At 35.5% G+C, this 20,369-nt stretch overlaps 1 protein-coding gene across 1 annotated transcript in view; it reads left to right on the top strand.

Moving 5' to 3' along the window:
- LOC121328896 (synapsin-2-like) overlaps positions 1 to 20,369 on the top strand; it is a 78,540-nt gene that overhangs the window by 24,492 nt on the left and 33,679 nt on the right. Inside the window, exons 2-5 of the mRNA XM_041274036.1 lie at positions 11,004 to 11,061; positions 13,312 to 13,403; positions 18,561 to 18,717; positions 19,845 to 19,934. Coding sequence (XP_041129970.1) covers positions 11,004 to 11,061; positions 13,312 to 13,403; positions 18,561 to 18,717; positions 19,845 to 19,934 — 397 coding nt within the window. The remainder of the gene's footprint in view (positions 1 to 11,003; positions 11,062 to 13,311; positions 13,404 to 18,560; positions 18,718 to 19,844; positions 19,935 to 20,369) is intronic.

Consider the following 20,369-nt stretch of genomic DNA (forward strand, 5'->3'; position numbering starts at 1 on the left):
TTAATTGAAGAACTCAAATACATGTCATTGTATTACTAGTTTTGTAGCATTAACGGTTTTATTTTATAAAATAAATCAAGTAACACATTACATCAGGTGTCTCTAATGACTGTGTATTTACATAGTAGTTGCTTAGTAAATACATGTGTACTTACACATAGTTACACATTAAGTATATTGTAGCCATGCATAATAATACTGTACTTATGTGTAAGCACACATGTACTATATTTACTAAGTAACTACTATGTAAATACACAATAATTAGAGACACAATGTAACATTTTACAGAAATTTTGCAAATCTTGCCTAACGTGTTATGCATTTCATTTTGGTTTTTATTATCAGAATACCATTGTGTTTTTATCTGTCATAGTGTTGTATTTGGTTTGCATTGTGTGAATATATCCCACGCACATTTTAATGCATTCTGATTCTTCATTAACCCACAGGGAATTGGCTCTCTCAGTTATGGTTGTTTTATAACAGATTTGCAAATAAGGAAAGCATCAGTATGTTCATTTTTTGGGTACTGAGATTCACTGAGGTCTGTGTTTGGCAAATATTGTAGAACATTTATATAGTATACATTAAAATGTGAATGATTCCCATTGGAACGCTATCTGTACAGCACTTATCAAACTACTCAACATTATATTAAAATCTGATTTATTTTTTTTCATTTTAATGCAAGATGTTGGGGTTTTTTTTTGTCTCTTTTTAAAAAATGTGAAGAACAGTCTGTGCGTTACATTGAACCAAATATTGCACTGGTATTGGTGTGCTGATAAACAGCTTCGTGATACTTGATGTTTGCATAATATATTTTTTTTTTTTTCTGGGATATTAAAATAGTGACAAACACTCAAATGTTTACACATTCCCTAGTTATTGTGCTTGAGAGCATCAAGAAATTTCATTTTTAACAAGGCTTTAGCATTAATGACTGTGCAATAACAGCTGCGGTCCAGGGCTCTTGGAGAGTTGGAGGTATTAGCATTATTTCCTTTGCTTGTTTTTTGTATATCTGTTCAGAATTTGTATCTGGACCTCATACATTCTATTGTTTGCTTCGTCCTGAATTTCTAATGAATGAACCACCTATGCAGTAACCAATGAGATTGCTTGGTTTAGTTTCCACCAATCCATCAGGTTTATAATAATGAATAGCCCTGTTGACAAAAGCATTTTACGCTGCCCTGTTTAATAATGAATATGTCTTCCTTGTAAATGGTTTTAATTGGATTTGGTTCCCCACTGCCTGTTCCCAGTGTGGTGTCATCTTTGATACATCATTAATTACCATAGTAAACCACAGGCATGGTGATGAGTTTTCTGGCATATAAAAAGCAGAGGCATATTATTTACTTCTTGGGTCTTCAATCTTCGAGTCATGCACAGCTGCTGTTTATCAGTGTGCTATGATAATGTTAATACCGCTTTCACTGTCCCATGTGCAGGAAACTGATCACCAAAGGGTTTAGATCTATAGTGGTTGAAGATTGCTTTTACAACTGGGAGAATGTGGTGCAAGGAATGAAAGTAACTCTTGGTGCACGATGTACAGATTGATAATAGATTCAATTTAGTCTTCCAGCCATTCAAAGCTAAAATTATACATGGCATATATCCATCAAAAAAGACTTTGCATGTGTAAATTACCTGAAAAATCTTTTCTTTTCTGAAGAACACTTTCGAGGGATTGCCAATGGGGATTACTTAAACTGGCATAAAATCGAGTTGACTGCATTTACTGAAAGCATGACAATGAGTGCAGTCTGGCATGGCTTGGAAAAAGAAAATATTTCAGCATTTAGGCGAGTGCTTTTCTCGCATTGGGGTTATATAGGTGTCATTCATTACAGACTGAGCTTTCGTGACTAAATGAAAAGTGACTACCTCATCTATTCTTATTTTAGAGGGTCAACAGGTAAATCAGTATTCAAGTCACAAAACTGTTTGTTGTCATCGGAAAAAGAGTAGGCAGAACTGATTCCGTCGTGAAAGTATTTAGTTGCATTGTAAGTATAAGAATGCAAAACATTCTTCAAGGTGGTCAGAATTATTCAGCAACATTGCACTGCTGATGTGGAAAAATACAAGTTCCTAACCAAACTGAAGCACCGGCTGACAAGAGAGGCCTTGTTTATTCCAGAGAAAACTCTACAGTCTGCTATTTTTTAGATTATCCAAGTGAAAATAGTTTCAGTTTATTTATTTATTTATTTATTTATTTATTTATTCATTCATTCATTTTTAATTAAGGAGTTAAAAACCAATATCCCCTTGTGCATTTCTGTTTCTTGTGCTCTGTTTTAATTTGTATTTCACCAGAGACAATGCGTACAATGGACATCAGCATTACCTCCTGGGTCCCGTTTATTTGAAATCAATCCCTTAAAAACAAAAATGCATTGTTGTGAAAGCTGAAAAACGATGTTATTGACGGTAAAAAAAAATCCATTCCATCCGTTCTACTCACAAGGCTTTTAATGCATTGTGTTAGTAGCGTAGAAGCCTGGGAATAGACATATACCTGTTAATAGACTGTGTTTGTTTGATTTAATGCAGGGTGTACTCATCTTCTTCATGAGGCTGAATGAAGAGAACAATATCATTTCTTCAGTAATTGCTTTGGGACAGCTGCTGCCTGTCTTTGGCTCACACTCACCATCCTACCATTGAAGAAATGATTGGCATACAAATGGTGCAGCAAAAAGATTTTTCACAACAGATTTGTGGCTTTGTGTCTTATGAATGTTTAGTAATGAGGGGTTTCTAAACTGACCCTCAGAAATCTCTTATATTAAAGGTGTACTTGTACATTTTTTCAGCCCTCCCACAATTATTTTTAATATGTTCTGGAAGGTTTAAAAAGAATCTGATTTGGGTAGCTCCCACTCAAGAAAGTATACATCTAGTTACAATACAGTATGTTCTATGAACTATTTTTTTTATTGATGTCTGTCTAGTAATCATCCCGCAATTTACTGCACTCTATAAATCCCACGCAACGACACAAGTGCCTTTAATTTAAAAAAAAAAAATGTGATTATCAACGTCATATGTGAAGTGTAATTAATGAAAGAGACAAAGAAAAATATTGATAGGGCCACATTTCCTGATCAGCTTTTAATAATGTGGCAGTAAATTTCACAGAGCACAAAACAGCTCTTTGTAAAATCGTGTTCTCATTAAAGATGGGACTTCTGAAGGTGGATGAGTATAGATTGTTTGCAACTCATTTTCTGTGGTTGTCTGTCTGGTGCCCTTATGTAGGTTATTTTCTCCCCCTGTTCGAAATGCACTGGAGTTCAAGACACAGCATTAGCAGTCACAGCAATCAGATTTTGCAATTCAGAGATCAATAAAGGGAATAGCAAGACTTTTCCATTAAGCTTTATGGGTACTCTAAACTAGATGCATGTGTCTGGAGGTAATCACTGTAAATGTACAGTTGACACAGATTTGCACTATGTATAGTAAGCATATTCACACACAACCCCCCAGGAAACTTAAAGATTCATAATAGAACTCTTAAATGATAAAGGATAAAATTGTCTGAAAAAATAGCGAAATCGCTAGAAGTGATGTTTAATGTCTTTGTTGCAAGTGCATCAAATCCATTTTATAATGACGCCACTTATAATAAGCTATGCTCTTTTCTGTTTGTCAGACACTCATGCAGCCACAACATAACACATGGCATGTCTACTGGTGCAGATACAGAGGTGCATATAATAAAAGTTTTAATGTAAACGTAGAGATATTACAGTTTACATGATCCCCTTATACCCTCGTACCCCTCCCTTCTGACCACACCTTTTCAAAACAATGTAGATGAGTCCTTCATTTAAAAGTATTTTTCCCATTTTCTGTTGAATTTGAGAAAAAATTACTTCTGCACTCATCAAATCAACATAATAGTGATCTCCAGAATACACTGACTTTATTTACTGTTTTGTATTGTTTATTGCCTTTTTCATCGTTTTCAATTTCAGAGCAGTACCCTAGGATGAAAACCACAGCTTTGGAATCAGCTTGCTATTGAGTACTCTCCTTTAGGGAATAAAAATAGTAAAGGCAGGATCTTTTGAAGTCATTAATTAATATCAGACTACTCTTTATCCTAATTACAGATGCAATACTTGCTTTGCAACTACTCAGTGAAATCGGAAAGCTTAAAGCTTATTGCATCTGCAGTGACTTCATCTGTGTTAAGAAAAGAAAATATATAGGATTTATTGAGGCATTTTTATACAGCTTTTAGTTTTATGCATTTATATAAATGCATATCAAAACTGTCTTCATACACAAAAGCACAGCATTATTAAACTCTGCAATGACCATTACCTTGTCCACGATCAGTTATCTAGCAGGAAAGGTGACCTCTACGTTGGACGCTTCAGCATACAGTTACAGAATGTTTCAAAAGACGTTCACTTGCTTCCTAGTCACAAATTGTAAAATGTGACTGTTCCGGGGAATTGTAGTTTAAATAAGCAAATCATAAAAATAAGCTCTTCGTACATATTCAAGCAATAAAGCCTTGAGACAAATCTTTAACTTTCAGGGCTTTAATGTACCTTGAAAACTTTCTTTACACTTCATGCACTTTTAATGGATCGTGTATTTATAATAGCTAGAATATAGGCCAGTAGAGTGAGTCACTGGTGGAGCTTATCAAATAGGATAAATAGGATAGGATTGACTGCGTACAAAGATGGGGGAGAAAGTCACGTACAGTACTGCCCTTTTTGAGAACTTTACTGTACTGTACATCATCCTCTGAATCAGTGCATTGCTCTCATACAAAGGGCTTCATGAATATTTAATGCAAACCTGTGCATGTGTTGCAGCTGACAGACGGAGATGCCTTGTAATGTGATATTACTTTGTGAGCTGATTTGTCATTCTAGCAACTGAAATAAATTGCTGTCTTCTACTGAACACCTATGAGTCAATCACACAAACTGCCCGCCGTTCATTGTGGCTATTTATACTCATATTTTATATCAAATTCATATTATGTGATTTAACATTTATTTATTTTTCAGCTACCAATCAGTGTCAGTATTTGTATTACTAAATTCTTTAGTAATACAAATCTTCTTATACAAAGTTCAATGCCAGTACACCATACTGTTTTTCACTTCTTTTATCCAACTAAGGTTTGGCGATACACTGATTAGCCTCATTATGTAGCAGAGACAGAAAACGTTGATATTTATCAAAATGTGCAGCTGCATAATACTCAAACGTCTGAGATTATATTTCAGCTATCTCTACTAATATCCTCATTATATTGGGGCTCAAATTCAAGGCTCTCATCTTTTATAGAAAAATCATAAGTGCACACTATTTAACTTCACCTCTGACAGATTTTAACTTCATTTTAAAATGTCAAATATCAATTTATTTGTATCAATTGAGCTGTGACCTACGAGCCTGACCTTATAAAAAAGAATGCAGCAGACAGATTTCTCGAGACGTGGTTAAAAGAGCATGGGGTCAGAATTGGCATTGACATTTTACACATTTATTAACTCCCAATTCAGATTTTAGAGTAGACAAGAAAGTTAGGGTTTTTAATTCTGCAATAAAAACAAATCATTATATTGTCATAACCCTAATGCTGAGCTTCATGACCAGCATATACTGTTCAACACCTGCTGAAACTAATCAATTATGGCACTACTGTATTTGTAAGCAAGAAACATATATTTTATTTTTTGTAAAACAGCTTAATTTTGTATTTGATTACATGATGATATGTAGAATATCACTCATGCAGCCCTGTAAAAAAAAAAAAAAAAGTGATTATGTTCATACAAGATAGCATCTCCCTTGAAAAAGATGAAGGACAGTACGATCTTCCAAAGTCGCCTGATCGCTTTTTGCAAAAACCTGTAGTCGGCCATCTGGTACAGCAATTTGCATTTACATCTCTTTAGGGCTTTGCAAAGATTAAAGGTCAAATTATGAAGCCCCTTAGCAACTTCCAAGTGAAAAGTGCATAGGCAAAGACACTGCTTTTGCAGATTTTGTGATTAAGGCTTTAAAATATGTGTTTGGAATGATTTGAAAAATCAATCCACTCTATCTCTTACAGGTAATCATACCTCTTTGTTTTACAGTTTGATTTGGGTATATGTTCATTTTGCTGAATATGTTAAATACAAAAGCTGTACAACCAGCACAAAAATGCTTAAAGCCTGCATGGCAGCTGTTTAGTTTATTAAAAGCAATTAATGACAGCCTGATCGACTTGTACATTTTTAAGTGTGAAATACTAGCCATCATTCCTGCAAGCATCGTGGAGTTTATAATTCCACATCGTGATAGTTGACTTTCTAATTGCACGGCAAAGTAATGAGATGTGCAGTTTTAGCTGCTAGCCTACTGTATAATTACTGACAGCGAGGATCAAACACAGTCCCATAGAGTGCTCTTATTAGGCATGTTTAGGATTCAGGCAGCACTGAAGTTGAGTTTTTATTTCTTGATTCCAGGGTTTTGTGACTACATTTTCACCGTCTGCACTAGCAACATCAATCTGTTTTTTTTTTTATTCATCCTGTGAAATATGTGAATAAAATTGCAATTTAAAAAATGTGCTCTCTCTCTCTCTCTCTCTCTCTCTCTCTCTCTCTCTCTCTTTCTGTTCTCCTCAACCCTGAATACATTATTATCCAAATGCTAATGAAGCATAAGCTCTCCTTGTATACATGTTATCAATCTCAGATGTGTGTCATCTGGAAGCACAGCTTTATAATACTGTTACAGTGCCTGGCCAGCTGGTGGCAGCAGTTACTCATGTTCTGTGTAAAAAAGAATGGTTTACTTATACTGATGGAACATGCATACAGGCCTAAATATGGGTTTGACTTGACCTCCTTCATGCATGGCCACCTCATATTGGGATGGATACTGTCTTCTAGTCTTTATACGGGGTCACATGGAAGATGCAAATGCATGATGTCCTCATAGGAGGAAGCTATTTCCCCCAATATGCTGTAAAGCAATGGAAAAAAAAAAAAAAAAAACAATAAAACTATATAAAAATTTTCAATAAAAAATATGTTCATAACGTGTCCAAAACTACTTAAAATGTTTGGTTTTTTTTCCAGCTATTTTCAATATTCCATGCATGAAATAGTTAAATAGCATTATAAATTTACTACAGGCTTTTAAGAGGGGGCATTTAAAAAAAAAACAAAAAAAACAAACAAACAAAAAAAACATTGCTGGTTTATTTAAAGCCCTGGTTTTAAAAGCTGGACGAATATTAAAAAAGCCTGGAGGTTAGAATACATTTGTTTCAGGACTGTTGACCAGATGAGCTTCTGTGTCTCTTGCTGCGTCTCTTGCTGCGAGGGCATATCATTGTCAGCAGAGATAACACACTGGTAGAAATCCCCAAGTCTCCCTCTGATTTAAATAGAATTTCATTTTAACGCTCTGCATTTGCATCCCCTGTGGGGAAAAAGGATATTGCTCCAAACAGCTTAGAATTGAGTCTCTGCTTATTTTACACAAACCGGAAGCTCCCAGACAGTTCAGTAATTAACGGCAGTGTTACAGCACGTGGCAATCCCTCAGAATACAGTCAGACATAAGCATTACACAGCAGTGTTATTGAGTGTGCTGTTTTGGGTTACAAAATTCCCTTTGAAGTCGAGACACTGCACTGTACTTCCTTTTCATGGGTGGTGACTCGATTGACAGATTGCATTTCTTTGTTGAAGCACTCAGCCCTTCCTCACTGACCTTTTTTCAGAAGATGCTATTGGTTGATTTGGTTAAGTTGTACAGTCCAGTAGATCAGTTTCCAGCTCTTCACCTTCAATGGCTGGGCAAGTGCTGTGAGGACAGCAGTTGCTGAAGGCACAGCTCTCCACTGGCATATTGGGATTCGCTATTTCAATGATTTACAGTGTTGCATGTTGATCGTTATGTTTCATAGGCAGTACATTTTGAATTGGTTTTACTCAAATGCACTTGTTTGTATTTTAATCTGCAAGAGAAACTAGAACGCTGTTATTTTTTTCTGCAGCTTCTACAGAAGAGGGCAGCAAAACCAAAGGAAAGAAAGGTGTATTAACTACGACAGCCCTGTGTGTTGATGCCTGGTCTTTTTTCAGTTAAACGTAAAGAATAAACCTACTATCTGTTTGTAAATTACTGTAATTTCTGCAGGCTGTGATATCTATATCAAGTAATTATAAATGGGACTTTGCATTTGACCATGTTTGTATTTTTTATACAAGCATAGATACTGTAACAGTCTGTGTAGGTGAATTTAATACCAATATCAGAATTCCTAAAGATCCCAAGATTGATCTCGGCAGATACCTGCAGATAATAATCTGAGATGTGAATCTTGACCATTATATTAACATGCACGTTTCTGTCCTAGCTGCATGTGGAGGTCAAAGCAAGTTAAAAAGCTGACGCGAGACTGGTTCTGCATTTGTAAATGTTACATGCAGCCAAAGGCAGAGCCACCTGCTTAATCAGGGATCTAGCTTATGTCTGTGAAGAAAGCAGCTGTTAACATATTAATGCAGAAGTCACTGCGACATATACCGCAATGTAGATTTCTTCAATTTTCAGTGCCAGTGGTGGCTGAGTAAACTTTTTAACATTGTTAAAGATTAATGCCACTGTGCTCTGTTAATGTCAAAACAATTAATCTCAAACAAAAGGTTATTTGTAAGTCCTCATACCCCAGAGGCCATGCATTCCTGCTCAAAATAAAGGTAAGTGCTTTTGTTAGAGCATTAAGGCAAAATCCAATAGTCATTTTAATGGCATACTTTACCACAGATTAAAAAATAAGGAATTCACAAAATAAATCGAGAAACCACTCTAGTGCTGTTTCTATTTTAATTCTTCCAAAAGCACATAGTTGTCTATGAATGTGTAAAGATTTGACCACGCTGGATAAAGACAAGCTCTGAATCACTGGAGCAGGGTTGCACACTTTTATTAAATGAAATCAAAAATACAATATTTTTACCCATACAAAAGCAAAAGCTGCCTAAAAGACTTCTGCAATAGCTCTACGTACCAGAGCAGGAGAGCACGCAGGTAGCTAGCCTCTCTATGGATTCCAAAACAGAACTAACTGCAACACAGAGAGCTGAGCTTAAGTACAGGTGGGCCAGGCTGAATTGCCAATCAATAAAGATAATACTGTTATTGAATTAATTTGGTGGAATAATTAGGCACATTTATGAACAGTAGAATAAGGAAGCAAATGACAAAACAGGTACCAGAACAAGTTATTTACAGAGTTTTGCACTTCCTGGTCCTAGAAGTAACTTTCTGTTTGCTGAGTTTTAAAGTGCGAACCAAAATGAAAGCCAAGTCATCTCAGATTTCTGATCGTCTGCCAACTCCCTAGCTGTTCTGGCTCATTGTGGCAGAGACGTGGAAGACCTTGGCTTGAGACAATAAAAGTTCTCAACGCATCAGTTACTTTTTACTTGTTAAGAAAAACACATACAGGGTACTGTTCAGCTTCCTGTCATCTACTGCCATCTAAAACAGCTCATCAATATGAAATCATTTTCTGGCAACACAGCTCTGTTTGGTGTAACGTGCTCATGAACATTTACTGCGGCCAGCAATAACAAAATAATATTACTCAGGGACAGCATATTAGGCTCAGCAGATAAATACTGTGCATTATTATCAAGTATCATCAATTACAATGCAGTGGCTCAATGGTTCTACTTTAAGAGACAACAGTAGCACATTGGCAGCTACAATGATACGAGACAGAATGGTACAACAGTGGTAACATTTTATATATTTCGACTTACCAACACTATTACAATGGCATGAAGCAATACACGCTGGCAATCCATTGCTGTATCATGTTACCAAATCAGTTCTGGTGTGCAGGTCATCCTGTAGTCTGCTAATGGTTCTTCTGTTATTTCTTCAATGCACAATGGAATTAAGTGTTTGGTAACAAGAAACAATCTGAACTGCTGTTACTGTACCTAATGCTTCCATTGAGTAGTAATGCACTCTTGGTAAAATCCATGACCACTACAATAGTACAAATGCTTGTATATAATGATATATTTAAAAAAGTATCATACTTGCACAGAGTAATCAATGTGTACAACCCTGTAATGCAAAATTCATGTCTTAACAATTCTGTACAGAGATGTAATGTTTATTTTCTCCCAGGGATATAAGGGCCTAATAACACAGACTTCAGCAATGAATGTGTTTATTTATAAAGTCATAGGCTGCATCTGTAGTTTCAGAACTTGAGAAAGACACTGATGCTCAAGCATTTACAAGAAGCATCTGTTACATGTGGTAATCTGCTCCATTGTTAAACTAAGGAATGTGTTCTCAGTACAATGATGGATTGGAACATGCATGTATCTCCATTGAATTGGGGCAGCTTTTAGAGTTAAAACAATTCAGAGTTAATGACTGTTGTCAGCCGCCAACTGACTTTCCTGTCTTTAGGCTGATGTTTATTTTCTAAGATGAAGTCATTTGTTTTGTTTATTGAGCGGAGGGGGGTCTGCCAAGTGCTTGTGATTTAACAGCATGTATCAACCATGTCGTGTATCAAAAACAGTGACTCAGTATTATTAACGAGCTTCTGGAAAGACAGTGGTTATTTGCTCACACGTTTTCTGTTATTACCTATTTCTCAATCAACCACAAATAAGAGCATACATTTAAAAATACTTAGAGAGCTAGGAGATTCTGGTTTGATATACACAGTAGTTAAAAGGGATATTCTCTTACTACTGAATTTAAATTGAAAAGAGAATAGTTAAAGACCTTAAGGTACTGAGTCAAACTGCAGTACTACTGTATACTGTATAGCAAACCTTCTTGAGTATTACATCTAGTAAAAGTGAAATAAAAAATACTATCCAACACTATACATATTCTTCCATGTATAACCAGTGAATGTTATGAAGGAAACATCATTAACGTGTTGCTTTCCATCTTTCTCAAAGGGCTAAAATGTTCCGTGGGAAGAAGGTCCATGGGGATTATGACATCAAAGTGGAACAAGTAAGTCATTTTAAACATTCTAAAACATGCTTCTTGAAATAGCCCTTAAAAACGTTTCTATTGCGAGTCCTCATAGAAAAATGTAAAAGAAAAATTGAGTTAGGGATCTATATGTGGGATGTGGATTATTACATTCTTAGAAATAGCATAATTAATAACATTTATGAATTGTATATAACCACTTATAACAAATCCCTAAGGCATAAATGCAGGTTCTTGCATCCTCTGTAAAGCCTTTTAAATCCATTACTGCATAATCTACTCAGCATCTATGAACTGATAATACATAATGTATAAATTACACGTGTACCACCACCTCACAGAAATCACTACTTGTCATTACTTGAAAACTGTACTTGTATTATTATTTTTAATGAAACGCCTCTGCTCTAAACCAGAAAAGCAACTGCCAAGGCTGGGGAAATGTGTGTGTGTCATTAGGTCTTGGCATATTTTTCAGTGGTACTGCACCTAATTTCCATGACTCGTGGAAAGATTTGGGAAGACTTATCAGGTTATTTCAAAGATTTTGTTTGAAATCTAATAAATCATTTCAAATATGCACATCTATAGCTAAATACATACTTTGTTATTTTATAGCTAAATACATATAAATACATTATTTCTGACATTTCCTCACTGTCTCCTTCCTAATTATTGAAACCCAACCAAGTGATGACCTCACTGATTAGGGTTAGGGTTAGGGTTAGCTGGCAGTTTCCATTTGATGATATGAATGAAATGAAGCTACACATTACTTCACTTCTGGAAATAGTCATAGTAATCTGTTTAGTTCAACCTTTTTATTCCACTTGTCATTTTCTATAACTCTGGGTAACATTGACAGAACACCATATTGACAGAAAAATATCCGGAAACACTTTACAAAAAGTGTCTCTAATTACTGTGTATTTACATAGTAGTTACTTAGTAAATACATGTGTAAAGACAAATAACTACATAGTTACAGTGTACTTACTTTTTGCAAAATATACAGCATGTAAGTACACAGTTGTATTAGGAAAGAGTTAGGGTTAGGGTTAGAGTTACAGTTATATCTTGCAAAAAGATTTACACGTTAAGCACCTTGTAACTATGCATAATAACACTGTAATTATGTGTAACTACACATGTATTTACTTAGCAACTAATATGTAAATATACAGTAATTAGAGACTTTTAATGTAAAGTGTTACCAAATATCTCTTCTAAAAGCCTATTCTGTACATGTGAGTAATGGATTATCCTCCTATGAATGAACCTTACTGAACTGTATATCTTCTCTGTCTCTGTTTTGCGATTCCTTTCCTGTTTATCTGCCCTGAGGTAAAGGCTATTTTTACTGTTAAGACAACACTCTTTGATCTTTTTCTGACTGATCACAATGTATCAACTTGTTACTGCTTTAATTGCTTCCTAGTTCCTTTGCTGAAAAAATTGCTCTGTTTTCCATAATAACTGCCAAGTGCCAAGCAACTTATGCTCCCTGAATAAGAATAAGACCCTGGTCATGAATTGGCTTAACATGCGTATTGGTTTTGCAATAGGAAAGGATTCAAGCATGTTATTTGAAAATGGTAAAGTCAATGTGAATTGATTAACCATTTCCACAGTAGTATTTGTTTTCAAGTCATTTTTTGGATGTCCTGTCATGCCAGTTCCATGCTAATGGTTCAGCAGGTTCACTCTAAAAGCAAACAATTCGATATTTGTGGGGAAATAAAAACAGTACAAATATTACACTTCAGACAGGCAAATCAAGTTGTATGCTTTACGAAACAGTCCATTGAATTAACCTTTTGTTAGGAAAAAGGGTTTTAGGAAAATTCCAATTCATTAGTAAATGTAGTTTCATTGTTGATGAGTAGTAATCGAATTGAACTTTTCCATACTGTTGTTAAAGAAGCCAACTGTAATCTAATATCTCCTGGGTTAAAGCTTAATCATAAAACCCCTTAACAACCTGCCATGTTTTTACTTCTACTGCTTTATTAAATGAAGGCCCTAATGCAGTGAAAAGCACACTTTTATTGGACGAGGAAACAATCATAGTTTCTCTCTTCTTAACCATTATTCAAAGGTGTATTTTAAACTCTTCAGGAGAAAACTACTGGATTTTTGAGGACATGTTGCTAGATACAGTAGATATCAGTCTGAAATGTCGCAAAGGTCTGTGCAGTAACAGTAGATCACCAGAGTGTTACGTTGTTCATATTAATTGTGAGTTTAACCTGTTTCATTATGTTTTAGGCCGAGTTCTCCGAGATCAACCTGGTGTCTCATTCTGATGGGACCTGTAATGTGGACATGCAAGTGTTTCGAAATGGCACCAAGGTTGTCAGGTGAGACAAAAAAGACACATAAACATGGTCTGAGTGGGTTCTTAGTCAGACTGTGTTAGAGTTAATTGGCATGAGTTTCTTTACTGCTGTTGCTGCAGTAAATTAGTTTAATCAGAACATCATATGCCTTAGCCATGCGTTCATTGAGCTGACATGGAGCGATGCCAGAATGAATGACACACAGTCGAAAGAGCCAAATGTTACTTGCAAATTAAAATCTGTTTCTACATTTAAAATTGCTTTTTGTTTGTCTTTGAAAAATGACAAAGAGTGTGTTTGTAAATATATTGAAAATAAATAAATAGTTAATATATATATAATTTATATAAATGAAGAATAATCCTGTCCCAACAAAGAGGCCACGCAGAGGCTAGGCACCCTCGACCTTTACACCAGAGGTCAGCAACCTATGGTTCACAAGCCATACCTGGCTCTTCAAGTAACCAAATACGGATCTTGAGTCTCGAAGTCATTCACAAATACACACACACACACACACACACACACACACACACACACACACACACACACAATATTAATTAAACGTAGTATGAGCATCATCGCACATCTACAAATGAACAACTTGTGAGGTAATATCTCGCTTTATTTATTTATTTATTTATTTGCATCCACCTGCTCACCGCTCTTATTGGGGCTTGTATTATTGCAGTGTTTTGATTGGTGAAGAGATCTGTCAATACACAATATGTACACGAGTCACAATCTGTACCCACGCTTTTTCTGTGTGTTTTCAGTTTCAAACTGTAGTGAGCTCTTTAGATTGATTTTAAAAAATCGTTCCTGTGGCGCCTCTCTAAATTCCATTCAACTGCAAAGTTATTTCAAAACAGTAACTTAACAATACCTCAGCCACTTAACTGTGTTCTGTTTATCAAATGCTCCCCTCTTTTTAACGAAATTGACGATGAACTCAATAAAGGTTCGGTGAATGTTTGTGTATGGGTTATAGCAACACTCCCAGTGTGCTTTCAGCATCGGTCAGTTCGTTTCTATTTGTGCTGATATTTTGCAATACACAGATGTTTGCTGTCTTATAACCCTATAGTAATATACTGGGTTATCCACTGGTGTATGTGCTTGAATGGAAGGAATGCCGTCACAAGACAGCCTCTGATAATAGCTGAACATTGACATAAATGCTTTTCTAAGACAGAAGTTTTAGTAATTAGTGCATGATAAGATGTGTCTTAGGTCCAGGAGGTGTAAAGCAGCTTTTTTAAATGCAAACTGCTAAAAGAGAGCAGACGAACAAAATAGCCTTTGGCTATACAATTATAATGTCCATTCATGTGTAGATAATTGCATTACTTTTATAGGTACTTTCATTGCATTACCAGAACAAACCAGAAGCACCATGCTATTGTTTGTGTCTGTGGGCTAATCTGTCCCATTCTGTTCTTGGGATTCAATTACAAAATGATCTTCAATGACAATGGCAATGTGAGTACAAGTGCATCTACAGTGGTAGCATTTCATATATATTGACAAATCAATTCTATCCTAATTACACGAAATAATCCACGTTAGTTACACAAGTCAGTATACTGGTACCATATCAGTGCCAATGTGATTTCGTATCTGGACCATCATGCAATACTTGTTCCCAATCCATTGTGTCTCCATTTTGTGGTCTGCTTGGGTTTCTACAGGTTATTGTGAGGTGGTAAACATTGCAGCTGTTGCTTTTTTTTCACTCACTGACTCATTATCAGCTATGTCTACAGTAATACTGTATTAAGTTGTGAGAAATGTTTAGTCAGGGGATGCAACCGATAATTATAAGTCTCCACAAACGACTTTACAAATTGTTAACAAATGACAAATGTGAAAAAAGCTGCAATGAAAGACCTTGTTTGGATAGCCTCCAAGGTGATGGAAAGAAACATTTAGCATAGCATTAATCATTCGGAATTAAAGGCAAGTTTTAAAGGCTCTAGGTTGCCTAGCTAAAACTACCATTACTCATTATTACAATTATTGATACAACAGTTTGTGTGTCATTTTGTCTTCATTTTTCATGATTTTAAAACACCACTGTCTCATTACATATCTGGGCATCATTCAATAGAGTTAGAAATTAAACCTTTTGTTTGGTCTGGATTGAGACAGATTGGAAGGGGTCTTTTAAAATAACCATGGTTTGTTTATATTTTAATAACTAGCACCTATAGCTATGTTTACATTTATTTCCGATTGCACAATGCTGTACAAGATTGGTGTGGTGTCTACTGTAATCCTGTCCTAACAACATTACATTATGTTTTTGTAGTCTAGTTCATTTATGGATATAAGACCACAGTCTCTTGTGGTCTTATATGATATGTATCTAACCGAGTCCCTTTCTATTGGTTCTAATTTGACACTTTAAATACTGCATAGACAAAAATACCCATGGGCTGTCCCATTGGATTGCTTCTAATTAATCATAAAAGCCATGGATAGTCATTGAGGCTCTTCTGCAAATTTCAACTTTTAACTTCCTCATTTAGGCCTTTATTATAGATTGTAACCCAAAATAAGCTTCTTAATAATACTCTTTATCTCTTGTAATTAGAGTTGTCATTGGTATCAGTTTCACTTAGGGATTTCAGCAATCAGCGAACGGTCATGGAGAAAACAGTTTTCATTCAAACTGTAGTTTAAAAGTGCAATTAACTTTCCATACATATAACCCAGATATTTTAAAACAACCTTAAATTCAAATAAAGAAATATAAAAATAAAGTGCAAAGAAGATTTATCCCTGCCTAAAACTCCCACATAATGTCCTGTACACTGTGCATTCATGTGTGCAAGTCTAGAAAATGTTTGGTGAACAATTGCAGAGTGACCACAAGAAGTCTTGGTAGGGTCGTGCTACAATATGACATTTGAACGGCAAGCTATTTGGTGGTTTTGATAGAAGTTCATTCATCATTTGCTAATTTGTTTTCATCTTGTAGACCGCAGCCCCCCTCCAAAAAACACACAGTTAAAGGTCCAATCACTATGACACTAGTACAGGAATGTGCCTTCTGGTTGGTTTCCATGCTTCCTGTTGGTTGCTCTCAGAATGCCTGTGAGCCCGGGATGCATTGTTCATTGATGATGACCACAGATAGTAATTGTGGCTATGGTATCATAGTTGGAACAAGAAACAAAACCTGCCCACAAGAGATTATTACAGAGGCAGTATAGCTAATAACAGAAGTACAACAAGGCAAATGTTTTATTGTACTGCGTGTTTGTATGAAAGAAGAGACCATCAAAAATGGTTTTCATCTGAATTTGTCACTTGTTTGAAAGATCACCTGACATGCTTTTGGTGTTATTTTAAAGCAACAATCAACATTATGTAATATTTTAGGCAATAGGCTTTATTAGGTTTTGGGGGGAACTGGTCTCACTGCTTCATCTCTTGCACACATAAAATAAGCCATTTTTAAAATAAGAGTAAAACAAAACAGCATTCAAATTAGCCACAAAATAATCTTCCTCCCTCTAGTGCTCAGTGGAAACTGCCCCTGTTCCCTCTTGGAAGTAGGAACTGCTGGCTGTTATACACACTCTCCGAGTCACATGACAAGGAGGGCACAAAGAGAATAATAATAATAAAACACCTTTAAAATATTTTAACAATAGCGGAGGCCGTGTTTTTCTTTTCTCAACAAAGTAAATAATATAAATTCAAACAATAATTAAATTACAACAAAAACTAATACTTTTAAGGCATTTTCCTTGTTTTAAACTGCTCATGTGACCACACATATCATACCCCCTTACTGCAACCAAAACAAAACACAGGGGTTAAAGTAAACATTTAAACAGAAATAGATAACACTTTTATGGAATAAATATGAACATTTATATACCATAGAACATGGGAGTGAATAAAAAAATAAACAAATGTTACCGGTAAAAAAATTAATTATTTACACAAAAACAAAAAACAATTATAAACACTATTTACATGTGAGGGAGGGATTGTCACCCCATCACGAAAACATTCTCAAATAATTGGATTTTGACCTAAAATCTATAAATTGTGTGATCAAATTGGTCATTTTATATTTCTAATTAAATTTAAAAAAAAGCTAAACCTCAAAATGACTGAAAGATTAATTGAATATAGTGTACAGTTTCCAGAACTGGTCAAAAGGCTAAACCAGAGCTCCACTAATCAAATACTGACCACAACCTATGAAACCGGTAATAGCTTCCAAAGCTACAGTGCTCAGCAAAGCATTTGTAATTCTCATCAAATTATATGTAACATTTTGAAACCAGATCTACTGATCTTTTACTCAGAGCTCAGGGGATGTTTACACTGCCAGTAGACAGTTTGTCAGCGCATTGTAAAGTGTAACCGGAATACATGGGGCAAGGCGATTAGTAACATATTTTCCTGTTGTTTTCCGGTGTGTTACATAACTTTTCTAGCCTAGAGGTATTGTGGTTATTTTATCCATAGACAGACTAATCTTAAAAAGCAGTTTGGCAGTGGCTGGCATTTTATTAGCTGTCAGTCGCTTTTGTTTTTTGAAAAGGTCAGCTGGAGCGAATAACATTTTAAGAATCCATAAATGGTGTAGTTTAAACTGAATGGCAGTTATATGTTACAATTGGGAGTCTGATGTGATCAACTCTACTGTATGCTTCTCTTGCTATTGATTTACGTTAAGAAGTGAAAGCCATTTTTTCTTTCATACAGTTTTTACTAAATAAAGACAGTTGCTTCACGGAGCCACTGTGTTTTAAATCATCTTTTTGGTATTAGTTCCTGGTGCTACATAGACATGATTTGCTGTTTGGGTTGTTTTAAGGGCTCTTTAAGTGTGTAATTTATTATCATTTACTAAGATGTTTATTTGGTACATACACGTTATTAATACATGACATAATTTTATTTATTTATTTTTTTACATTTAAATGAAGGTCAATTCCAAATTGTCCACGAATCCAATCAATTGGTCATTTATGGACCCTTTAGTTCGACACTAAGTTAATCCTAGGATTGCAAAGAGGTAATACTTGAAAAACCACTGTGCCATCACCTGCTTTTAGAATAGGTGTTGCATTGCAGGTCTAGTAAACTCACTGTGGAAAGCATGCTTTCGCTTTTAAGTGCAATGTTAAACAATTATTTATTTTGCTACAGGTCATTCAAGCCTGACTTTGTCCTCATTCGACAACATGCCTTCAGTATGGCAGAGAATGAAGATTTCCGTAACATGATTATAGGACTGCAGTACGCCGGGGTTCCCAGTATCAACTCACTGGAGTCTATCTACAACCTCTGTGACAAACCTTGGGTGGTAAGTTTAAGAAATGCTTATGAGTCAAAGAAATACAAGTTGTTGCAAGTATGTGTTGACATCTCGCATCTACAGTAGATGTGCTATACTGTATGATCAGTCAAAGCTCTAAAGATTGACCCCTGTCTATTGGACCATTAAATAACATAGTTTAATACTGAATACAACTGAAAAAATTGACCTATTAGAGCATATTGACTGCTGTTGTGTAGCTGCCTCGTTCCCAAGGTTACAAACTCTTTGCAATCATTTCTCACTTAATAATTATTATACTGTATTTAGTTACAACAGCCCCAAAGCACGTTGCTTTTTGCATTAATTTCCTTAATGGCTCCTCGGTGTATTAGTGAAACACTGGTTTGATTTGAAACATCTGCTGTTTGCGCTATTTGTGAAACTTTTTGAAGGGGCCGTTAATTCTTAATCAGTAAGGACAAAAAAGGTTAATTCTCATCAGCTGTCGTGTAATCGCTTCAGGACATTAACACTGCATGCATCCAAAGAAAGAGGCTATTGGTGTTAAACTGTGAGACATTATTTTGTCTTTGTTGATGTTCGTTGTGTAAGGGCTTTGGCAAAACTTAATTTTGTCATGCCAATAAAGCCTTTTTTTAAATTTGATTTTGAATTTGAACTTGAATATTGCTCATAAAATAGGTAGAATTAGAAATGTTCAAAATGTTAGGGGGTCCCTTGTTCAAGTATGCTTTTTTGTTGTTGTTCAAATCATTAACCTCACCCTTATGGAAATAACCAATAGAAAGTCCTATTGTAAATTGGTCAAGTCCTATAAAATATCCTTTAGGATTTCTTTAAAACCTTTCCTATAGTACTACTATAGGGAGACCCTTTTGAGTACTATAGGAGGATATTTTTTTTAAAAGAATCCTTTTGGATTTCTCTAAAAACCTTTTTAGTCCCACAGTGTCCTATAGTACCACTATAGGATCCTATTGGACATTTCTGTAAGGGCAAGTTCAGACAATCGATTTTTGAGGCTGGATTTAGAGGTATAATTATAGATGTTGTCTAGAAGTGCTGATGTTGACATTAGCATAAAAATATCATCATAAAACATGTGCATAAACATCAGCATTTTTGACTTGAGGTTTTATTTTATTTTGCAGTTTGGCCAGTTGATAAGCACCTACAGGAGCTTTGGTGCTGAGAAGTTTCCTCTGATAGAGCAGACCTTCTACCCGAACCATAAGGAAATGGTAAGACTGGACCTGAGTATGTTTTTTACGATACTGCAGAAAAAGCTTTGTAGTAGACGGTCTGTTTTCAGGTTGTTTGGTGAAGGCGCAGGGCTGGTGGTGAAGGTCCATGTACATTTTGACACACAAGTACAACTTTAAGACTTGCAAACCATGTTTTTGCTTGCAGTCCAGCTGTAGACTAAATGCTTTTGCTCATGGAAAGCATGTGAGAAGGGACATCTGCAGAGAGTTTTGATCATATCTGTGGAATGTATGTAATCTTTGCATTAATCCTATCTACACTAACCATATACAAACTCAACCAGCATGAAGCAATATTCATTTAAGCCCAGTAAGATCACTGAAAGAAATTGCCAATTGAACCATGTTGTGTGAACCCTCAGAATCTCCTATCCCCGATACTTTATTTATGGTGATGAATTTGAATGCTGA

The sequence above is a fragment of the Polyodon spathula genome, chromosome 16, assembly GCF_017654505.1.
Source record: "Polyodon spathula isolate WHYD16114869_AA chromosome 16, ASM1765450v1, whole genome shotgun sequence".
Taxonomy (NCBI): Eukaryota; Metazoa; Chordata; class Actinopteri; order Acipenseriformes; family Polyodontidae; genus Polyodon; species Polyodon spathula.